The sequence below is a fragment of the Musa acuminata genome, unplaced genomic scaffold (assembly GCF_036884655.1).
Source record: "Musa acuminata AAA Group cultivar baxijiao unplaced genomic scaffold, Cavendish_Baxijiao_AAA HiC_scaffold_1138, whole genome shotgun sequence".
NCBI lineage: Eukaryota > Viridiplantae > Streptophyta > Magnoliopsida > Zingiberales > Musaceae > Musa > Musa acuminata.
The window spans coordinates 4,006,424-4,030,854 of NW_027021350.1; the positions used below are offsets into that span (position 1 = coordinate 4,006,424).

The 24,431-nt window shown below is 38.9% G+C and overlaps 2 protein-coding genes across 2 annotated transcripts in view; both read left to right on the forward strand.

Moving 5' to 3' along the window:
* Window positions 1-807: 807 nt before the first annotated feature.
* LOC135671104 (peroxisomal adenine nucleotide carrier 1-like) lies at window positions 808-5,918 on the forward strand. Its single transcript, XM_065179042.1, has 5 exons — window positions 808-1,107; window positions 2,722-2,953; window positions 3,077-3,223; window positions 5,058-5,224; window positions 5,387-5,918. The coding sequence occupies exons 1-5, from the start codon at window positions 959-961 to the stop codon at window positions 5,664-5,666; spliced, it is 975 nt and encodes a 324-aa protein (XP_065035114.1). The 5' UTR covers window positions 808-958; the 3' UTR covers window positions 5,667-5,918.
* A 2,737-nt stretch (window positions 5,919-8,655) lies between these two features.
* Window positions 8,656-24,431, forward strand: part of LOC104000071 (potassium transporter 7) — a 30,174-nt gene continuing 14,398 nt past the window's right edge. Inside the window, exons 1-4 of the mRNA XM_009422010.3 lie at window positions 8,656-8,849; window positions 13,792-14,035; window positions 14,103-14,345; window positions 14,449-14,499. Of these exons, the coding sequence (XP_009420285.2) occupies window positions 8,811-8,849; window positions 13,792-14,035; window positions 14,103-14,345; window positions 14,449-14,499 (577 nt within the window). The 5' untranslated portion in view covers window positions 8,656-8,810. The remainder of the gene's footprint in view (window positions 8,850-13,791; window positions 14,036-14,102; window positions 14,346-14,448; window positions 14,500-24,431) is intronic.

Consider the following 24,431-nt stretch of genomic DNA (forward strand, 5'->3'; position numbering starts at 1 on the left):
AAGGTTTTCTAACTCAATTCTTTCGATACTTAAGTTAATAAGAAAAGAAAGATAACTTGATGTGATCTGATTGAAAATCACTTTGCTATAGTATATGAGAGACGCGAATCATGTAGCTCAAGAAATCATGATGTGAGGCTGCCCTACTCGGACCCGAACCCGTTCTAAGATGGACCCGAATCCATCATTCCCTTCGTCAGCCACGTTGATGAAGATGTAGTCCGCACTTCCTTATCCGTCCGATTGATATCCCACATGACGTTATTACTACTTACTATTTTATTTAATTAATGGGATAATGATTTAAAATATTTTATTTATTATTAGATCATCCAATCAAATTTCTATTTTTCTCATCTATACATTCCCCTCTCGAAAATCGACCAAAATACAAAGCAAGTCACCCAAATCATTCTTTTTTTCCGAACAAATTAATTTCGTAATATATAAATTTTTATTCATAACACGATTAAATAATTGGTATGAAAACACAAAAGGAGGACAAAATGGGAGAGGTTTCGGGCACGTGACGTTTGTTTGGTAGGTTGACGTAGACTCATACGTATTATCATGGTGGACATAAGCTGGAGAATTCTTTCCGTCCTGACCGAATCACCCTATACTTTTAATTGGGTGACGTGGCTTAAAATATCAGTGATACACGTGACCACTCATCTCGGGAACGCGAGAGGCGGCGTCAGCCGCGAAGCCTTTTTTGGGTGATTCGGCATGGTTGGGTAGGGGTGTTTTAGGCTCCAGATCTGACGAGCCCCGTCGCGTGCTGGGGGTTTTATGGCCGTCGAGTGATCATGGGGCACAGCCGGCGGTCGACGACGCTCATTGCGGTGGAGCTACCCATCGCCTGCTCCTCTCGGGTTGGTTATTTCGTGCATCTGCTCATCGAGAGGGATAGCAGAAGAAAGAGGGCCGCTCGCGAGAGAGATCGGGAGAGGGGGAGATGGCGGATGGGTTGGACTGGGAGTCGCTCACGGAGGCGACGTCTGGGGCGGTGGGGGCACTGGTGAGCACCACCGTGCTCTACCCCCTCGACACCTGCAAGACCAAGTACCAGGCCGAAGTCCAATCCCACGGCCAGCGCAAGTACAGGTCAGTCCCTCCCTCCCTCTCACTCTCTCTCTCTCTCTCTCCCTATCCCTCTCACTCCCTCCCTCCCTTCGTCTTCTTGTTCTTTCGTTGTCTTTTCCTCGAAAATAAACAATATTTTTAGACAGACAAGGACGATCGCTTTTGGTCTTTAATAATCGATGTATAAATCTTGCGAATTGGTATGCTAATCGCTCGTTTTCTCCTCAAAAAAATAGACCATGACGATTTCTTTTTGGTTTTAAATAATTCTCATGCAAATCTCGCAAGCTGATCTGCTGATCATTCATTTGTTGTCTTTAGAACGATTTCTTTTCGGTTCATAATAATTCATTTAAATATTGCAACCTGATCCGCTTACTTGTTTTTTGTGATGTCACGATCTTAATCTGAAACCGTAGATGGATCGTGTAGTTGTGAGGATCGGCTCCCCTGATTGCTTTTTGGTTGTCGAAATCCTTTTTCTTTTGCTCGAGAAAAGGGTTATTGTTCCTTTCTAAATCCACAAACAATTAAGTAATACAAGTTCTTTCTAACCATTAAATTATTTCTTTTTTTTTTTTCATCTTCTTCTTCCATTTGTAATCGATCACGCGAGGGAGATGATGCTTAAGGTCTTATAGGCTATGATGCTGGTAGAAAGATTGTTGGGTGAATCTCTGGAAGTGATTTGTGTACTGCGTTGACTCACTTGCATCCTTCATCGCACTGAAACCCGTTAATGGAAACCATCACTCGTTTGAAATCTCATTTTCATTTTCATATCGAAACCCTTTTGCTCAGGTTGTTCTTTGCAGTCAAACATCCTTTGTTAAGAAATCGTGGGCCATTTTATCACTTTTTTCTCATCAAAATTAATCGGGGGTTAACGATTAGACAATTTCAATCTGGATAATCGGTTGGTATTGCCTTGTAACCATTCCCATTTTTCAAGGTTTTTTACTTTGAGGAATTGGGTTTGGTAGGATCACTTGGATCTGGTATTCCCGACTAGAACTTTTCTTTGGATAAACCAATTAATTCCGGTTGATCCAAACCCTTTGGGCGTTTCAAACTTTGGGACAAAATGATCAGGCTAACCTACCACGCCCCCGATTTGTCTTTGCTTTGATTCACATCATCTGATCCATCCCACAACCTTCAACCCACCCAACCTCCAAAAGAAAATTACTGCTGGAAAGTTTGGTCATTCATGATTTATTATAGAATAATGCAATGGGAGCATGGACAATTATGAGAACAAGGAGGGTGATTTGGTGCCCTGGCGCCCGGAGAATGCATATAAAGAACAGTAATGGCCTTCTCCTTGTATGACATTAACTGGACTTGTTAGCCCTTCCACTCTCTTTTCACTTTCTTTTTACCTTTAAATCAGTGACTCGATATGGTAGAGGCAGAAACTTAGTCCACCGACATTGAGTGAACGATGATCAACATAGTAAGTGACTGATTTATGTTTTCTTTATGACGCAACATCATCTTGCAAACTGCAGAGCACTTGTAAGTTTATTTTGAAAATCAAGGAATTTATTGATGGAGCTAACTTGTTTGCTACTGCATCAGATTACTAGTTTGTTATACAATTTATTAACTTAATTTCTTTTCTGGTTTGCTCAGAAACCTTTCCGATGTATTATGGGAGGCAATTTCTAAACGCCAGTTTCTTTCACTCTACCAAGGACTCGGCACCAAGAATTTGCAATCTTTCATCTCGCAATTTGTTTACTTCTATAGTTACAGCTATTTAAAACGATTGTATTTGCGAAAGAGTGGAGCTAGATCTGTTGGAACAAAAGCTAACTTGGTTGTTGCTGCTGCTGCTGGTGCTTGCACTGTTGTTGTAACTCAGGTAAGAGCTTTATCTGCTTTGAATTTAATGATGCCTTCATGGAGTCAAATTATTTCTTTCATGATCAAGTAGCTAAATGTTGCCTATTTCAATATTCACTGGTGTGATTTCTTATCTTTCCAGCCACTGGATACTGTGTCTTCCAAAATGCAAACTAGTGCATTTGGTAAATCCAAGGGATTATGGGAAACTCTATCAGAAGGATATTGGAGTGAAGCGTATGATGGTCTTGGCATCTCTCTCCTTTTGACAGCAAATCCTGCGATTCAGGTAACACATTTTCGTAGAGCTAAATTTGTGTATTAGTTGTTTTAAAATAGTGGTTTTTTATGCATAGTCAGTCAGCTGTTTTTATCACATCTCGGCTCTCATGCTTGTGTGTGATTCTTATGATCTAGACCTGTTTGGATGCATAACCTTAAGAAGTCCAATAAACAATGGCTTAATTATCGATTAGGTACAGGTTTTGAACTTATTTGCTGCTTTGTCTGATCTTTCCAACAGAGTGAGGATATTATATATGAAGTAAGAGATGCCACAATGGCCAATAAGGGATTCTGATAATGGCCCATAAAGTTGGTTTTACTCCCTACAGATATGAGACGGAATAAAACAAAAACTTTCTGGATGTCTAATAAGTTATAAGATCTTAGTGGGACTGAACACTTAAAAGAGTACAGCATCACTGGACAATTCTAGTCAAGTCACTGTGATCTGTTCTTGTGGATTTATTGCTTTTACCCAGATATCAATGAGCAAAAGACTTCAGATTGATATGTAAATAAATGATGAGAGTGGATTTTCTACCTATATCATATTTACAACAGCTTCGCATTGTGGGAATATCTTAAAACGAATCATGACAGACTGTGCCTGTGCATCTGATGTACCATGTTCACTCATGGCTAAATGCAAGCATAATAACTCAAGACAAATATGAACATGGTTTCTAATCTAGATTACTGGCAATGCAATTTGTGAATTTGTCAATGCAATGTTTGAAAGTCTATATACAACTAGTTCCATAATTGTAACTGATTTTAGGGCTTTGGACAAAGAAAATAAAATACTCGATTTGTTTAGTATTGGCTTTGCTAGATTCTTTTTGTTCTCTTTCCCATTTGGAATTTTGGATCTGAATCACTACTCACTGTATTGTTTCCTTTGACTAAAGCTGGAATACCTGGTAATTCATATGCATGAGAAACACACGTACAATAGTTTAAAAATGTTGTTTGATGATCGAATCACTCGTTAGCCTGTTTTGATAAATGTTATGTTCTTTTGACCTTACAGATCTGCCTTTGATCGTCAGAAGCTGGCAAATTAAGTTAACCATCATACTTTTCCAAGGAGTGATAGAAATTTATCCCAGGATATCCATTTTTTTATTATTTATATGCAGTCCACTTTGCATAACATATAGTTTTATAAGCTAACAGGGCTAACCCTTATGCTCCAGCACATTAACTTTTCACTGCTAAATTGTTGAAAGAATGTCTATCATGTTTTATTGGGTTAACCTAATGTTTGATAAAGAACTTCTTTCAACATATATTCAACTTTCTGCCTTGGCAAGAGTTTGAGAATGCCATTAAAATCACAGATTAGTATGACCATCTCATGTCACAGTGCATTGCAGAATGTTGATGTTTCTTTAACTTAGCTGATGTGGTTTTCCAAGTGTTGAACCTCAAGTTGCTTTTTTTTCTTAAGCATGTGTTAGGGTAGGTTCTTACATGTGGTGGTATTTGAATGACTAGCCATACTTCACATTTTGAAAATTGAACTTTTTGATTCTCATGAATTGCCTTTTATTCTGGTTAATGTTTAAATGATCTCGGACAACCTAACCTTCAAAGAAAGAAGTTAAACAGGGTCACATGGCAATTCATTTTGTTATCCTCTCTGACCTTTTGATGCTAGAAAGTGTAACTTTTGAAAATCCTTATAAAATATACACCTCTTCGACATGCAATGTGCATCCATTCGATGGTGTAATCGTTATGTTCTTACTCCTGAACAATTGCCAGAATTTATTTTATCAGGTGCCAATGAAAACTTGATTTTGATTTTGTTATTTTTGTCTTAACAAAACACACAGTATACAGTATTTGATCAGTTGAAACATAGACTTCTGAGGAGACAAAGTAGTAATGTATTGCCAGCGAACACTGAATCATCTCCAGCAGCTCTTTCTGCCTCCGCAGCCTTTGTACTCGGAGCCATCTCAAAGAGCCTGGCAACCATCTTGACCTACCCAGCTATTAGGTAGGTTGCAGAAAACATTAGCAAACTTACATCATCTGAGAAGCATCTGGTAATGATTTTTACTACTGAATGCTTCTTATGCATTTTCTTTTTATCATTCATTGGTTCTTTTGCATTTTGAAAGTTATGCATCAAAATGAGATCTAGTTGCACCCTGAACAGGTGTAAAGTCATGATTCAATCTGCTAATACAGAAGATGAGTCCAAGAGTGACACCCAACCGAAACACCCCAAGACGATGGTGGGTGCTTTATCTTCTGTATGGAGAAGAGAAGGGTTTCCTGGGTTCTTTAAAGGTTTGCAGGCTCAGATTCTGAAAACTGTTTTGAGCTCTGCCTTGCTGCTGATGATAAAGGAGAATATCTCAAAGTCTACATGGGTTGCAATGCTTGCTCTCCGGAGGTTTCTGTTGGTTTCACAGAAGAGAATCAAGAGCCACTAGATGCATATTTTTTCATAATAACATGGGTGATCAATATCGAACATAAACTTATTGGAGAAATCCAAATTGGTAGTGTGGCAGCAAAATTGATCTGACAATTCACTCGAGTTGTTATTATTATCATTTCTTCACCCAAATGGCACCTTTAATGGAGGTTCACATGCGAATAATCCTGAGGATGTCTGTTGGCTTGAATCATCCTGACTTTGCTGGCAACTTTTCAATAAATCAGGTGTGTGACATTGGATTCTATTTGCTTCTTTATTAGTTATTTGGCTCTTGAAATCTCATGTAATACTGTTTCGATTGCAAATATCCAATTGATGAGGGGATAGAACCAGGTATCAGCAGGTGTCTCTTTTAGGGCTTGCTCTCCCAATCTTTTATGGGTTTTCTGTCAGCAAATAGGGCAGCAGCAAGAGGTAATTTTGGAATCACATTAAGGTTAATAATACCCAAATCAGAATTAAATTATCTTCTAAGCACTTTGAATCTAAATCGGGTACTGTATCAACTTTCTTTTATCATTCATGTTCCATCATTGTGAGCAAATTAAATTTTGTTTAAATAGAATGGATAAAGCTGGACACTTAATTCAATGTGGGTTAAAGTTAATGCCTAAAATGCTTAATTTGTTATAATTATTCCTTAAGAAACAATATTACCATATTGTGAAAAGATCTTTGCAAAATAAAAAAAAAGTCATTACTCTCTCTAATAAAAAATAAAATCCTAACTGTCTTATATATATATTTTGATTAATCGATATGAATGTTGATTCAAAGCTAATTGAGATTTCTTTCACATTTGTTATAGTTCAATCTCGATTGATATCACATTCGTCTAACCCCGAAGGTTTAACTTCAAGTGCTTATGTATTGATCATATGATATTGAGGTGACTAGTGTTAGTCATGTGACACTAATATATCGTTCAGATGACATTGATATTGATACATTGGTCACTTGTGTTGATGTATTTGGCACACGATAATATAATACTCATGTGACATTGATATGTCCACGTTGCAATATCGTTCATATCATTATTTTTACATCATTGTCTATGTAAACTCATTAACTATCCATTATATGTCAAGCATTAAATTACATTAATATCCTCTCTTAAAATATCTAAAAATAAAAATGATCAAAAATTGGTGAAAATAATAAAGGGTGTTTGTTGGTACTTGAAATATTATTTTTTTTCTTCCAAATTTAATGATAACTCGAGTTTATTGTGGGAATATTAATGGTAGTGACATATATCGAAATTTAACCTCTAGAGAGATATATATATGTAAAATTTATATTTGGTGAGAGACATAAATGTAATATTAAAATTTAAAGTGGGGGCAAATAATAATTATTCAAAAGGCCTATATATTTAGGTTTCCCTCCTAACTTCTTATTCAACTTGCATCTTAAAAGAATTTCCTGTCCTCAACAATAATATTTTTTTTATTGCTTTGAACAGATGACTTGAGAGTATAAAATATCATACCATTGTGACAATAATTAGATCTCAATGAATAGGAGCTAAAAAAAATATTATCGTTATTATTTTGTAATGGGAGCATCTATGCTTGATGATGTTTCAGTGGGTTCCAAACATAATAATGCAGTAGTTAATTGATTTGACCACCCATGCAAATTATTATATAAACAATAAACTCATTATAATCTTAGTTATAGTCAATGACATAAAATAATATACTTGGAAGCATTTGCGTTTCTGAACATAAAATGATGATTGCCACTATTATCTAAGTATTAAAGTCTTGTTAAATTGGGCAAAAACTACAACTTGATTCAAGTAGAACTTGAGTGGGATTGGATAAGGATCATTATGCATGGAGATCTAAAATTCAAGTATAAATCTGATCTCTTTCAACATCTTAGGTAAATAAATAATTTCTTGGACACAAATGACTTCAACTCCCTTACAAAGAAAAAAATGAAATTATAGTTAAAATTATCAAAATGTTGGCTAATTAAGTTTGATCCTCTTTTACTGACATTGCATTGGTAAAATCAAACTTTAGACTTTAGCTCTTCTATGGTTAAACAAATAATAATGCTTATCATTCTCCCCCCATATATATATATATATATATATATATATATATATATATATATATATATTGGTGAGAAGATATCCTATTGGTCAAAAAATGTACTGTATTATTATTATTATTTAAGGATATATGGTGAAGAAGGAATTCTGTAATTATAACCACTACATAATTATGATTATTCCTTCTAAATAAAAAACAATAGGTTTTTTTTTATCTAAAAGAAATTAATAAATAAATTTCCTGAAGAGGGAGGAGAAACATCACATCACAAATCCAATTTCTTTTGTCCTCTCTCTCTCTCTCTTTGACGGTCAAAGAGAGAGGTACAGCCGTACAATCTTACTTTATTTTATTTAATATAGTATAATATAATGTGTATTTAATATGTATAATTAAAAATAATATTTTCATCTAACAATATGTTTATTTATTCTAGTTAATAAATTTTATAAGAAATAAAATTAATTATTCTCTTTATATATATAATATTATATTGTTCCATCTAACAATAAATAGCTAATTGAGATTAACTACAGTGATATATATATATATATATTAATATATTAATTAACTACAATAAATCAACTGAGTCAACGAGGATTGCTTTTATCCGAACCAACTCAACTCGCACACGCTTCCGACGCGGAGTGCGCCAACATCACAAAAAATGTAAAAATATGGACCGTCCATCTAAATCACGATGACATCAACGGTCCAGAAACAAATTGGCGATCTTAACATCTTATCTTCACCGTTATAACAGAGAACGAGCGCCCGCCACGCACTCGAAGAACGCTCGCGGGCGGTGACAGTTCGCTTATTTCGGTTGCGGTGACTAGATCCCTCTCTCTCTCTCTCTCTCTCTATCTCTAGACGAATCCGTCCCTCGTATAAATCATCCCCAGAAGTTTCGTGCTTTAGCAGCCCACTCATTCGATTCCCATATATCTCCCCCTCTCGCATTTGCTGCCGGAGCTAGCGGATTCGGAATGGCGGTGTCTCGGCGATCGAATCGGTCTCGGAGTTAGAGAAGCAGCGGCTGCGGTGGTGTCATCAATCCGTTACCAATGGATCGAGAGAGAGGGTCGACCTCCGACGACCGGCGGGTGGGTAACCGGATGATCGAGATTGGGTTTTGATGTCCATTTTTCTCTTTTTTCGTGTTTCGTTTCCTTCCTTCGTTCATTCCGTAAATTTGCTGTTATCGATGTTTGATAGCATAAAGTGTTTCTTTGTGAGGGTTGGCATGTTGTTTTGCTCGACGAGTAAATCGTGGCGAGATCGGCTATTTCGAACCCGAGCTTCGATTTGGGCTTCTTTTTCTCGTTTTTTGAAATTGTTGAGTAGTGGTGTCGAGAGTAACTTGTCTTCTCTAGGTGCAGTTGTTCTTTCTTTCACTTTCTTCTCTTTGATTCGGCTGGCAAGTAGTTAAGATTTGAGACGTATGGAGATTTAGGGTATTTCTTGGGATTTTGCCTTAGAAACGAAAGATAGTTCTAGGCAAGATTTGATCGATAATTTTAAGAGGACGATTTCGTAAAAGGTGATGCTTTCTGGCTGTTTTTCAGTATGAGATGTTTTGGGTTTGGGATCAAGTCAGGGTTTTCGTCCCAGATCAGAGAGAAACTTCTCAGGCTTTCATTACCCCTTGTTGAACTAAAAAAGGGCAAACTCAGTAGTTTCCTGTTAAAAATCTCGACTCTATAAACTTTTTGTAGATCATTGAATTCTCAGTTAATGTTTATGATATGTGTTCTTTAACTGGTATGCATATTTGTGAATGTTTTGTACCTCGTGCGTAAATTATTATAAACTTGCATATATTTCCAACTTCGAGTGGAATTTTAGTTGTTTTAACTTTTCATAATTATTAAGGATATCTTATGATTAGAAAACGTAGAAATACTTGGATTAGTTCGACTCCATTTTGCTTGTGATCCCAATAATTTCATATTTCTTTTGAAAGAAATGTTTTGGTACTCAATGAAAGAGCACAGGATCTTCCAGTTTCTTGTGCAGCAAAGCTAGTATCGATGGGTTTGGAATGGTGTATTGGAAAAGAAACCCAACATCATGTGATAATAATTTCTGATATCATTTTGACAAAAGATAAATCGAAGGGATTAGATCGTTGCATGTTGCAACGAGAGAATATTGGCTGTGCTCTTGTGTTTGTTGCTTGCGAAATGCAGGACTCTTTGGAAATGTTAGGTCGTCAGTTAATCAATGGATTAATTTTTATTATATAAGAAATAAGTAAAATTATTAATACATTATCATTTTAAAAATGATATGTACATGCGGTTTACCCCATATGCTGATTTTGATGGGTTAGCACTTGATGGTGTTTAGTTGCATAGACAATGCATAAAGACAGCTAGTGATGCTCCTCACTCATTATTAAGCTGAAGAATTTTCTTTTCCAATTTTCTCCAGGCCTCAAACTTCTTTTTCTTTAATCTTGTAGCGGCAACAACTGTTGCTGCTTTGATTGGAGTCGGCAAAGGCAGCAACCTATTGCTATTTGCTCCACCTTGGTCAGCTGCAGTGGCAATGACAACTACTGCTGCATTGGACGGCATTGGTTGTAGCCGTTGTTGCGACTATTGTGGACATTGGTTGTAGTGACTAGACACCCTTAATCATTGGGTAGATGTGTAACACCCTACTCTTAGTTCAACACATACCCTACATGCATGACTAAAGTAGGATGAGGCTTTTAGTTTAGTTACTGCTATTAATAGGATTGTAGCATAAAAGTAGGTAATCTTAAAAGTAAAACATGCTAGTTTATTGAATAAAATGACGGGGTTCCCCTTGTATACAATGTTAATTATAATCTCTAACCAAAATAAAAATACACACACTATATATCCAAAAGTTATACACATAAAAATGCTCACAAGTCATCATCTATATCTGTACTGACATAGGCTCGCACATGCTCACTTCCCAGCCTAAATAACTTGGTGGGCTACTATCTTTACCTGCAAAATAGGGTCTATAGTGAGTAATCACCTAGTAAGTATAAGCATTTATAGCTTTATTTAGGTGAGCATATATATGTTATGCATAAAATATTCTAAAATCATTGCCATAAGATATTTAACGATAATCACCTCATCCTATGACTTCTTTAACAATATAACCCTATAACATAGCATATGCATAATAAAGAGGTAAAACTCTACATCATAATAATTCAAAATGCTTATATGTATAGGTAGGAAACATAGCACATTCATGGATAACATATACGTACGCTCTCACACCGCACTGTCACGGACTTAGCTGGTTTTGCCTAAGTCATGCGGCACCCTTGTGTGTCCGTCCGCAAAGGTCAGCCTCCCCGAAGCCTTCCATGGTCTCTTAGGACCCACAAAAGAGAGAACGGGTTAGAGAAAACGCCTCATTCGGGATCCACAAGCAAACATTTTCGTAAACACTTCATAGATAATGCAAATTACAAACATACTTTACAAGCTCTGAACAATTCCACAACAAAGGTCAAAATGGTCCATTACAGACCGAAAATCTCTCACAAGTGTCCACATGACACAACCTTTATTTACAAGCCTAAAGCGGTCATCAACCTAACTAAAATGAGACTATTAAGCCTTCGGCCGTCCCTCTACATGCTGTGCAAAGCATGAACATACCAAAAGACACGGACATACATAAGCATTACATCAAACATCCTGTTTATAAGTTTGTCCGTGACAGCACGTCATTGTAATATATATATGGGCACTCCCACATCGTATACCATAGCATGTACGTATACTTCCACATCATAGGTCATGAAACATATGTGCACTTTCACACTGCACGTCATAGTATATATGTACATTGCACCTCGTAACATCTGTGCACTCCCATACTGTACGTCGTAGAAAACACATGCACTCTTACAACACACATCATCATATATGCATGTATACGATATATTTTCATTATAATTCATATATTTTTATGCTTATATAATATGTACATTAATATTGAGCTCATGCTTAGCTCATGACAAACATATCATTCGAAACATCCTTTTCAAAATGCATTATGAATATGATAATTTATACGACCACTATTTTACAGTGAATTAAACCTATACTTGATTTAACTCAAAAATAAAGATGCTAGTGAAAGACAATGTTCCTTAATAATTGTGTTAGGGAGCGGTACACCTATCAAATTGAGAGCATAGGGTTATGAGATGTCTTAATTAAGAACCCTATCTCTTGAATTGTTGATTTATAATAATTCATAGCAATAATTCATAGAAAAATTTTGATAAGATCCCTTATAAAATAGATTGCTCAATCTGAAAATTTATCTAAATTCCACCATCAATTTTTTAACAATTCATTCCATAATCAAATGAACTAGTCAGGATCAATCAAACTATTGCACAATTCTGCGAAGAAATTTTACTTCACTATTTTAGTTGACTAAATGATCTTGAATTATCATGAAATTTTATAAAAAACTAGGATACATATAAAACTAAATACATACCAAATTTTAATTTAAAACATAATCATTTGGAGGCTAAACTATTCTCCTAATTCAACTATCAACTCCTATTCTGTTATGTTTAAACTGGGTTGGGACTATATGAACTTATAAACCTCATATCTTGGTGCAAAGAGGTTTTATTTACTCAATTTCAAAACCCACAGAACCCTAAGGGAATCTTTTAAAACATATCAAAAGAGCATAGCCTAATTATAACCCTAAGGGGGTCAATTCAACTCGAATAGAATCCCTTATAAGAAAATAGAGGATTTTGAGTACTTCAGATTGGAACACTTTACTCTATGAACCAATCTCAGATTAAGCTCATACCAGAGGCTTTATAACCGTAAGAGATTCATGCAAAACTTATCCAAAAATTGAAGATTAATTTAAAGCCTAGGTTACTTAAAAATAGCTGAAACGATTAGTCTTTAATTTATAAAATTGACATCCTAGGAATAGCAATGGAAGAATTAGGTTTTTCTTACTTCAATCTTTCTTATAGCTAGGGTTTCCTGGCCTCCATGAAGACATGGTAAAAAGCTAAGAGAATGATTGAAGAAGGAGAGAAAAGGTTGTGGGTTATCAGGTGGGTGAGGAGAATAAGGCCAAAATAGTATAGAGGTGTTTAAGAGGTTACCTTAAGGTTTGGGGTTCAATCCCATTAGGTCTCATTTCAAGTTTTTTTTTCTTTTACTAATATAATTTTAATGTTGCAACAACTTCAATTGAGTCTAATTTGGTTTCATAAAGATGATATTTTAAGTCTAAGCTCATCATTCAATCTTATGTTTCTTAACAGTCTTCGTATTACACCTCTCTTTGATTTGCATCTTCATTTATTTTTTATTAATTCATCCATGCTTAAGTAGTTTATTATGCTCCACATATATGATGGTCAAACTTTCTTACTTTAATCATGGTCAAATTCATTCAAACCTTGAGATTCACTTAAGGTCGATTAAAATTCAATCTTACTTCTAGTCACTATATACATGCTTATTGTCATAACCTAACCTTATGTTCAAGTACGTTAGCACACTTTGGCTTATTGCGTAGCAGGACTGTGCCTGTTTGCTACAAAATTTGTTTACAATAAACATCGATGCTTATGTATGTTCAACCAACATTTGATAGCATATCGTGAATAACATTTTTGGAAAGCATGCTTCAACATTAAGAGTCGAAAACATGAGCATATCATTTATTATATTTATGAAGTATATACATCACAAATCATATCACTAAGGGTAATATATACATATTATTTGTGCTTCTATTGACATGTTAGTTGTAATTCAATATGTATAAGACTCGGACACTACAAGTTGCCTAGATAATCACTCAACACCTAGATGGTCAATAGCACCTTAGCGGCCTATTCAGCACCTATCATTTTATAAGAATTCATATTATGATAAAATTTTGGACATTGTGAGTGAATATATTCTAAGAATTATGTCGATATGTTCTTACTAAATTTGGGATATGTGAGATGTATCATAGTTTATAAGCCACTCATTGATCTTGCAGGTTAATTGGAAGAGTTATTACAAAAGCTTGTTTCTTTTGGCATATCAAAGTTTTGGTGTAGTGTATGGTGACTTGAGTACATCTCCTCTTTATGTTTACAAAAGTGCATTTTCTTGGAGGTTGTATCAATATCAAGATGAGCAGACAGTATTTGGTCTGTTTTCATTAATATTCTGGACATTTACTCTGATCCCATTGCTGAAGTATATTATCATTGTCTTGAGTGCTGATGATAATGGTGAAGGTATGACTTGAGAATATTTTGATTATATATTCTTTTCTTTCATTTATAATTTCTGAATTGCTTGCAGGGGGCACATTTGCTTTGTACTCTCTGCTATGCAGACATGCCAGATTTAGCTTGCTTCCAAATCAGCAAGCAGCCGATGAGGAGCTCTCAACTTACTATAGTAATGGGACCCGAACTGTGATTTCTTCTCCATTGAAAACGTTTCTTGAGAAGCATAAAAGGCTGAGAACTCTTTTGCTTCTTATTGTGCTGTTTGGTGCCAGCATGGTAATTGGTGATGGTGTCCTTACCCCAGCAATTTCAGGTACATTGTGTATCTGTTTCAATTGTTAGTTCATGATGAATTTTCTCTTTTACTTCTTCTATTGTAAGCAATGACATTTGATTTTCTGTGGATTACTCTGCAGTTTTGTCATCTATTTCTGGATTACAAGTTCGTGCCAAGAAATTGCATGATGGTATGTGTTGGTTGCTTATTGAGATTTCGACATAGCATTGATATGTTCTGCATTTGCAAGCTTTTTCCAGAAAACAGGTTTCTTTGCACTAGATTTGAATGTTTAGGTTCTGAGACCTTTTCTATCCATAGACTCATCAAATTTCATCCAAGTCATTGTTATGTGGAATATAGACTACAATATGTAGATCTAAAATGCTAAACTTCTGTGTGGCAGTGAAAACTATAACTTTAACTTAAGCTACATCTGGAAACCTGAAAATTTGATACTTAATAAAGCAATGTTGGTTACTTCTTCATATCATACATGAGACATACGAGGGCATAAGCATGGCAAAGAGATCTTCATAGTTGGTATGGATATTATTATTTTCAAGTTAGATTTTTTGGCGGAATTTAGGGAAAGTAACTATCAAATAACATGATAGTATGTGCTTACATATATTTATTGTTTTATTGGATTTCAAAGAAGTACTTGCATTGGCGACAAAGTTTCAAATAAGTACTTGCAGAAGGTATCTTGTAGGTATTGGATAATCGAAGAAAACATTGTTGGATGGTGGCTATCGAGTGTTGGAAGATTTACCATGCTTGTTTTTGAATTATTTATAGAAAGACCAAATGTTAATTAAATTGTAGGTTCAATCAGGGACCTAATCTTCCCCTGAATAAATTTTGTGGACCCACTCAAGCTGTTGTAGTGGAAACTAGATTTGGAATTTGAATCTCATTCCCTTTTCTAATAGCTTTGAGATTAAGATCTACCGTTCATCCTTTACTTTTATCTTCTGTATCCTTTCATCTTTGGACATTGCAATTTGCAAAATGGTAGTTGAGGCCTATTGTGATGGTCATAAGTAGCAAACAAAATAATTGCAATATATCCTCCATCTACTCTTATAAATAGTTTTTTTGTCCCTTCATCTCTCATATAAATAGTTTTTTTTGCTTCTCTCTTCTTTTTTTCCCTACTTTGAGGTTATCAAATCGTCTAGAATTGACCAAAATTGGTCAAAATCCAAATGGCTTTGATTGATTTTGACTGATTTAAGTTGACTTTTTATAATATGGCAGAGAAATAAGCAAATCCTTGGACAAAATCAATACACATTGGGTCAGTTGTATTATATATTTGACCAATACCATGAATTATGCTTGAAATCAGTGACAAATAAAGCTTTAGTTATTTTTTAAATTCTGAAATCACTCAATACAAAATGGTTTGTCCACAGTACCCCTTAATTTAGCAACTTGGACTAATCTTCCAAGATAATTAATCTAAACAGTGATAAGTATAATCAAATTATCATCATCCATTTAATACAATCCAATAAGTTTGAAATAGCTAAGCATCTAGATCATAAATTCAATTTTGTGAACTGTGTTGATCCCAGTACATTTCAGGTATGTACTGCTTTACCAACACTTGGTACACTTATATGTCCTGTGGTATAAAAAAGGTTTGAAAATTGTCAAAAGACAAAAATAAAACTAATTTAGGGTTCTTTTACACTATTCTTACAAAAATAAAACTAATTTAGGGTTCTTTTACACTATTCTTGATGAATATGAAAATTGTTGATGATAATAAAGTGATTTTAATCTAGAAAAGAATAAATACTAATCGAAATATATATCGGATAAGGAACACAATCAATATTTAAAAAATACATGCACATAAAAGGGAGTTATAACTAATATGTAGATATAATAAATTGGATATAAAACTATGTATCCATGATAGGTGGACCTGGTGTCCTTAATATGATGAATTTATTAATGAATAGGGTATATTAATAGGATCTATGCTTGAAACTTCTTGCATGGTATCTGTGAGTCCATGACAAGTGGATATGAGTCCTTGATTTAATGAAATTGTAAATCAATATGGTATATTAGTAGAATCCACATATAAAGCTACTCCCATGGTATTTGTGAGTTCACTACAGGTGGATCTGAGGTCCTCAATACAAGGTTTTTAATCTCGTACCGTACTGGTGTACTGAGCTTTGTTCGGTACGGTACGGTATGGGCGTACCGAGCGGTACGTGCCAGGGTGTACCGAGCGATACACCATGGTGTACCAAGCGACGTGCCCTTCTTTTAAGATGAAACGTGTGGAATTGACCTTCTCTTTGTCTAAATATCAAGGTTTGCAATACCGAATGATATCGCCCGTACCGGGCGGTACGTACCTATCCGTCAGTAGACCGATACACGGACCGCCCGCTATCGAGCGGTACCGTCGATTGAGGTGATATCGTTGACGATTGAGGTGTTATCATCGTTGATTGAGGCGTTATTGTCGACGGTGATCGAGGGAGAAGAAAGAAGAGGGAGAAGGGGAAGAAAGAAATAGGAAAAAAAAGGGAGAACCTAGAGATCGCTGCTCTCCTCCTTGTTTGTCGGCGACTTCTCATCCGCGCGTCGGAGAAGAGGCATCGGTGTCGCGGGGCGGAGGGAGGCGAAGATTTTTTTTTTTTAATCTGCGATGTTGCTGAGTTGCCCGAGAAGGGAGGCAACATTGTAATTTTTTTTTATATACTGCTTGATATATCGTATCGTACTAAATAAGTCTCGAAATTTCGGTATGGTACAAAATTTCAATCCTTGCTAAATATCGCATTTTGAGAGACGGAAAGGGGGTGATGGTGGAGCTCTTACCTCTGACAACGGGTGATGGTGGAGCAGCTGCGGGAGTAGGGGTTGGCCTGAGCGCCAGGGTAGCAGTTGTAGTAGGAGGCGCCGCTTCGGGAGTAGGAGACACTGTCACGCCTGAGGGCGTTGTAGTTGATGTAGTAGGAGCGAGCGAGGATGCGACGAGTCGCCTTTGTCCTTAGCTCAAAGTCATCCCCTGTGAGGCACTTTACAATGCTCTCGTGGCAGCTGGATCCAATGGGCCTAGGGCGAGCTCATCTCCCGCTCCCCCATCGCTGCCACCCTCAGCGATTGTGAGGAAGAAGACCAAGGTGATGGTGAGAGCATGAAGGGGACCCCTTCTTAAATATGCAGCACTCCAACCTGGGCCAGAACCCCTTCCTTCGTCGTTGACCGTGACCTCCTCGACCACAGCAGCCACGATCCCTCCGCCCGCTATCGCGTTCCGCTCGACGGAGCTCTTCTTTATGTCTTGTCACGTCCAACTCCCTTCTTTGTCCAACGAGTGGTGCAGCCTCATCTTCCTTGCCGTTGTGCTCCTCCTCCTATCCGCCAGCTGATACCGCCTGGTAGTGGGTAGTTCGCGTGCCGGTTAGCTGGTAGGCCGATACATATCGCCCGTACCGGGCAGTACGATATGATATTAAAAACCTTGCTTCAATATGATAAAACTAAAAATGGATAGGGTATTTTAGTAGGATCCATGCTTGAAACTACTTCCATAATATTTGTTATTGGTAAACACTGATGAAATGGTAGCAGTCATGGTCTCATCATCACGTATGATGAAATAATAGCAGTCATCATCATGAATGACCCATATGATAGGAAACCCCAGGATAAGTAGGATCACAAGTATGATTCTGTAAGATGGAGTGCAGCAGTGCTACAACCCTCATCATTATACTGTTGTTGCTTATAGTAAGATTTATTTGACTCAAAAGAAAATAATCAATTGTCGCTTTGTCGCAGTTGGTCATGAGATCCACTATAGTAGGAAGACTATGAATAAGATGAATTCCTAAACTAATTCTGTCTCATTTGGGGTATTTTAGGGGTATATTAATAAAGGATATCATAAAAAATACCCCTATATAGTAGGAAGACTATGCAAAAATACCCCTAAACTAATTAGGTTGATTCAGTAAGTAATAAAAGTAAATTGGTTCCGCATTAATGTCCTTCCTCTCCTTTGTTTATGCAGTATAAATCTATGTTTGTTTTGCACTCTGTGATGGGTAGGATCGATATTAGTTACATCAAAAGCTGACCTCCAACCAAATAAATTGTTAAAGCCTCGAAACCCAAACTATCTTATGCTGCCTATTATGCTTAACTGAGGAGTGGTCACCACTACCATTGCCCTTGCAGGGCTTATATCATCATTTGCTTCGTTGATGTTTCACTTGCCTTCTTGTGCATGTGCTATTGCTCCAATGTCATGGTCAACGTCATCATTGTTGTGACCCTTGTACTCATCATAGGCATGGGGCTCTATAGTACGCCTATCATATTCCTCCAGTTTTACCTTTTCTTGCAATAATATTGATTTTTCAGGTATTGAGTATTGCTCTGAAATTCTTTCTTATCTCTTGGGGCACCTTTGTGTATTTTTCTACATGGGAAATGTCTCAGCCAAATCATTCTTCAGATGAATTATTTTTCGTATCTGTTGACACAGTTGCAATAGATGGGTTGGCAATGAAGACATTATTCCATGCATAGATCTGTTTTAGCATACTGAATCCAAACTTTGCTATTTTTGGGCCATTTTCTCTCAAAAAAGTTGCCAATATATGGTCAGATCTGCCAATCATAAGATTTAATTTGTTGCATAATTAACCCTAAATTTGCGATGATCTAGTCTAGATCCGTTCACATCTAGCCAAGATCCATGCGGATCTAGGTTAGATTTGTGAAATTCTAGCTTAGTACCATGTGAATTGAAGATCTAGTGTAGATCTATACAGATCAAGCCTAAATCAATGTAGATCTAGGTTAGATCTTTGAAGATCAAGGCTAAATTTTCAAAGATCAAACTTGGATCTTCATAGATCAAGGCTAGATCCATAAGGATCAAGCCTTGATCCTCATGGTTCTAGATCTGATCTACAAGAATCAAGGATTACAATTGGATTTTGATTTGAAGAGAGTCACATCGGATCTTGGCTTGAATCTTCTTTCTCAGCAAATTGCCCTCCCTTAGATGCTCTTTAATGGTTTTGGAAGAGAGTTGAGGGAGTTATAAGAGAGATTTATGAGAGCAAGAGAGATGGTGTGTGAGTGGATGGTAAAGAAGGGTAAAGGAAGAGGAGAGGCTGCCTTTAAACCAGCCAAAGAAATCCATTGGAAACTTGAAATATGATAGTTATATAAGATGCTTAAATTGTAATGTTGTGGAAATTTGAAACATTGAAAGTTATGTTCACAAGAAGCCCTAAAATCACAATAAAATCCACTTCCATTATTGTTATAACGTGCCACACTAGAATAGTATAATTTAAGTATCACCATGTCGGGTACTGGACCCGTTTTAGTGATATGGTTGGACCAGTATATACTGGTCAATACCGTTGCATATCGGTATTTTTGAAAGGAAGAAAAAGGAGAAGAGGAAGGGTGGGTGGAGGAAGAGAAGGGAAGAAGGAGAGACATTGGAGGAAGGAGGAGGAAGAAGGAAGAAGAGGAGGAGAAGAGGTGGGTGTGTACCTAGGGAGATAGAAACTGATAGCAGTGGTGATGTTGAACGGCAATGGCAGTGGCAGCGGTGTCATGAGAAGATGGCAGCGGCAATAGAAACAGACGAGAAGAGGGCTTGCAAATGAGAAGATGGCAGCGGCAATAGCATCAGCACGAGAAGAGGGCTTGCAAATGAGAAGATGGCAGCAACATCGTGAAGCAGCTGTCACGGCCTTAGCTGGAATTGCCTAAGGCATGAGGCACCCTTGCGGCAAAGACGCGAACTTAGCTTGCGTTGCCTAAGTTGCGAGGCACCCTTGCGGTAAAGACGCGAACTTAGCTTACGTTGCCTAAGTCGCACTTCGCCCTTGCGATTTACGTCCGCAAAGATCAGCCCACTTGTAGCCTCTCGTAGGTCCCGAAGGACCTGTAAAAAGAGAAAGTTGATTAGTTCGAAGAACGAGTGATGGACAAGTCCCGACGTCTCGCGAAAAGGGGAAGCTTTACAAGCAATTCAGGCAGCACCTTGCATGCACAAGAGAAAAGAGGGAGAGGGGGAAAACAAGGACTTTAGAAGGTTGAACGAACAGTTGCAAGTCCACAAACAGCTGCTCATCGAGTGCCGGGCGCGACAACAAGTTTCCGTCAAGGTAACGTGCGAACTTGCGAAAGAATGTTCAACGCTCGACACTATACCGAAGTCCCATCCAGCCCTGTGCCACCTGGGTGATTCCAGAGTGCTGAGATGGCTAACGTTTTGCGTGCAGCAGCGGGCTGCAAAAATCAGCCCGTGGCACGCGAAAACGGAGCTGTTTTGGGGCTGTTTTGCTCGGTTCGGTTAGCGGTCACAGTGTAGCGTTGCAACTTGTTCGAACTTACAATTTTACAAGCAAAAGGACTTAAAACCAAGCCAAAACATGCTGCCAAGCAGTTGTACATGTAGATTAGAGCGACGAACGGTTCATTGAACGGAGTTGTTGCGGGTGCGCGACGACCGTTCGTGACATTCTTCCCCACTCAACCTATCGATGCCCTCGTCGACGCTTGTTGGTAGTTGTTGATAATTGTTTCTTCATGTCGCAGGGCATCTTTGGGCTCCCAATTGGCTTCAGTTCGGGGAAGCTTTCGCCACGTCACCAAGTACTCGGTCTGCTCAGCTCCATTGGGTATCTTTATCTTGCGATCCGCTAAAATAGTTTTAACTCGCTTCTAGTAGGAGACTCTGGTGAGGGGTAGTCGAGTTGGAACACTTCGGGAAGTATCTTACGGATCCGAGTGGTAGGCTTTTAGGTTGCTGGCATGAAGAACATTGTGAATTTTGAACCACGCTGGCAGCTGCAACTTGTAGGAGACGTTGCCCACCCTGCTGATAATTGGGAAGGGCCCTTTATACTTGCGCACCAATCCTTTGTGTACTTTGTTCCTAAAGAATTGGAGTGATGCTGGTTAGAGCTTTACCAGCACCAAATCGCCGACCTTGAACTCTTGCGGTCGCCTTCCCAAGTCTACTCCTTCATCCTTTTTGCCGTCTTCTCCAAGTAAACCTGCGCAACATCTGCATTTCGGTGCCACTCCTTTGCGAAGTGGTAGGCTGACAGACTACTCCCAGTATACCCGATTGCCATGGTGTGAGGAGTTGACGGTTGTTGTCCTGTAATGATCTCGAAGGGGCTCTTATTGGACGCAGAGCCCCATTGCAAGTTGTAGGAGAATTGGGCAATGTCCAAGAACTTCACCCAATCTCGTTGGTTGGCACTCACGTAGTGCCGAAGATATTGCTTTAGGAGAGAGTTTATCCTTTCGGTTTGGTCATCCGTCTGGGGGTAGAGGCTTGTGGAGAAGTATAACTTGGACCCCAACAATTTGAATAGCTCGGTCCAGAATCGTCCCAGGAACCGAGCGTCTCAATCACTGATGATATTGTGTGGGACTCCCTAATACTTCACCACATCCTTCATCATCAACTTGGCCGCCTCCTCTGCTGAACAGTGTAGGGGAGCAACAATGAAAGTTGCATACTTTGAAAATCGATCAACCACCACGAGTATCGATCTGAGTCTCCCTACTGCGGGCAAGCTTGATATGAAGTCCAAGGAAATGCTCTCCCACGGCCTTTCTGGTACGGGCAACGACTCCAATAGTCCCACCGGCTTCCGTTGCTCCACCTTGTCCTGCTGGCAAGTGAGGCACGTTCGAACATATTCCTCCACATCAGTCCCCATCTTCGGCCAATAAAAGGCCATCTCCACGAGAGCCAAGGTTCTGTGAATGCCGGGGTGTCCAGCCCAAAGGGAATCGTGACACTCTCTTAAGAGTTCATGTCTCAGATTGTCCACTCGAGGAACATAAACCCTAATATCTTTGGTGTAAACGTGTCCCTCTTGGACCCAAAACCGTCGTGCCTTGCCTTCTTTAATGAGCTGTATTAAGGCTTTTGCTTGGGGATCACCGTACAGTCCATTCCTGATCCTGGAAAGGATGTTGGAGTATAATTGACTTGCTTGGCCTCTGCCCTCTAATTGTACGACATTCACACGCTCCACTTTCCGACTCAATGCATCAGCCACGACATTCGCCTTTCCGTGCTTATACTCCATTGCCATATCAAACTCAGCCAGAAAGTCCTGCCATCGTGCTTGCTTTGGGGGGAGTTTCTTCTGAGTTTGGAAATAGCTTAAAGCGATGTTGTCTGTCCTTAGTACAAATCGCAATCCAAGAAGGTAGTGTCGCCAAACTCGTAGACAGTGGATCACCGCTGTCTCCTTCTCGTGCACCGGATACCGCCGTTCGGTCTCGTTGAGTTTGCGGCTCTCGTAGGCCATCGAATGACCCTCCTGCATGAGTTCTCCCCCAATAGCGAAGTCTGAAGCATCTGTATGGACTTCAAAGGGCTCCACATAGTCCGGCAATTTGAGCACCGGTTCTTCCAAAACGATAGCCTTCAGATCTTGGAATGCAATTTCACATTTATCAGACCACCTCCAAGACTGCTCCTTCTTCAACAACTCCGTCGGAGTTGCACGCTTCAAATACCCCGCTATGAAGCATCGATAGTAGTTGACGAAATCAAGGAAGGATCTCAACTCTGTCACCTTCTTTGGAGTTCGCCATTCTGCAACCGTTTGCACCTTCGATTTATCCATCCGAATGGAGCCATTACCGATTCGATGCCCCAAGAATAAAATCTCTGTTTGAGCAAAGTAGCATTTCTCCCTTTTCACGAATAAAGTGTTCTCCCTGAGAACCTTGAAAATTGTCCGAAGGTGCTTGACATGCTCCTCAAGCGTTTGACTGTAGACGACGATATCGTCCAAGTAGACGACCACGAACTTATCAAAATACTCTTTGAATAGATGGTTCATGAGAGTGCAGAACGTGGCCGGAGCGTTGGTTAAGCCAAAAGGCATCACCAAGAACTCAAACGCTCCATACCTGGTCACACAGGTTGTCTCCGCTTCGTCGCCTTCAGCAATGTGCACCTGCCAATACCCCGATCGAAGGTCGAGTTTTGAGAAATACTTGGCTTTGCCCAATTGGTCGAACAAGTCCGCGATGAGCGGGATGGGAGACTTGTTCTTCACCGTCACTTTGTTGAGGGCTCGGTAATCGATGCATAGTCGGAGGCTCCCATCTTGTTATTTTTGAAAGAGAACCAGAGCTTCGAATAGTGTTTTTGAACTACGGATGAGACCACCGCTTAGCAGTTCACCTAACTGCTTTCTGAGTTCTGCCAACTCTGGCGGGGGCATGCGGTAGGGTGGTCTCGCTGGAGGCTTCACTCCTGGCTTCAGCTCGATATTATGGTCCACGCCTCTGCGTGGTAGAAGAGTCTTTGGCAACTCGGGTGGCATAACGTCAGTGAACTCTTTCAGGATGTTCGCCACCACAGCAGGTTCATGAATGGCCTTCTCGTCGAGTGGCTCTAGCTTCATAGCAGCCACGAATGTTAGTTCACCTTTTCGTACCCCCTTCTTCAGTTGTAATGCCGATATTTGTTGGGGATCTTTGGTTCCTCTCCGAGAGACAGGAACCACACAGGGGTCGTCACCCCCTATCATGCATAGGGTGTTTAGGAACGACATTGGCACCAACTTTGCCGTGTTCATAAACTCCATTCCAAGGATCACTTGGAAGTCGTCCAATAGCATCGCCATCATTTTCGTGCTCCCGCTCCATGTTCCAATTTTGATGGGGACTCCCTTTGCCAACCCGGAGATTCGCTTAGCCTCCGAGTTCACCGCCTTCATTCGACTCGGGCTCTTCTCCAAGATCAGCCCAAGTCGCTTTGCTTCTCGATCGGCAATAAAGTTGTGGGTAGCACCCGTGTCCACCATTGCACGGGTCGTTTGGCCATTTAGCTTGATGTCTACGTACATCAGCTCACCACCTTCTGCTTTTTGTAGCTTTGTCTTCGTGTTCTCCCCCACTTGACCCCGCATAGCGTTCAACAAACACATTGCTCCCATCAGGGGTCCTTGCGACTCCTTGCCGTCGCTGCTGGATTCAGAACTACTCGAACTAAGAGCGACAACCTTGTCCTTGTCCGATTTGGGGGGATGGATGGAAGCTGTTAAAGCATTGAGTGCCTGTTTTTGT

What these genes read in the sequence shown, in the direction of transcription:
- LOC135671104 (XM_065179042.1), top strand. Translation starts at nt 959, where the DNA reads ATGGCGGATGGGTTGGACTGGGAGTCGCTCACGGAGGCGACGTCTGGG. An exon ending in CACGGCCAGCGCAAGTACAG is followed by an intron (nt 1,108 to 2,721) that starts GTCAGTCCCTCC and finishes TGGTTTGCTCAG; the next exon opens with AAACCTTTCCGATGTATTAT. An exon ending in CAGCAAATCCTGCGATTCAG is followed by an intron (nt 3,224 to 5,057) that starts GTAACACATTTT and finishes CAAAACACACAG; the next exon opens with TATACAGTATTTGATCAGTT.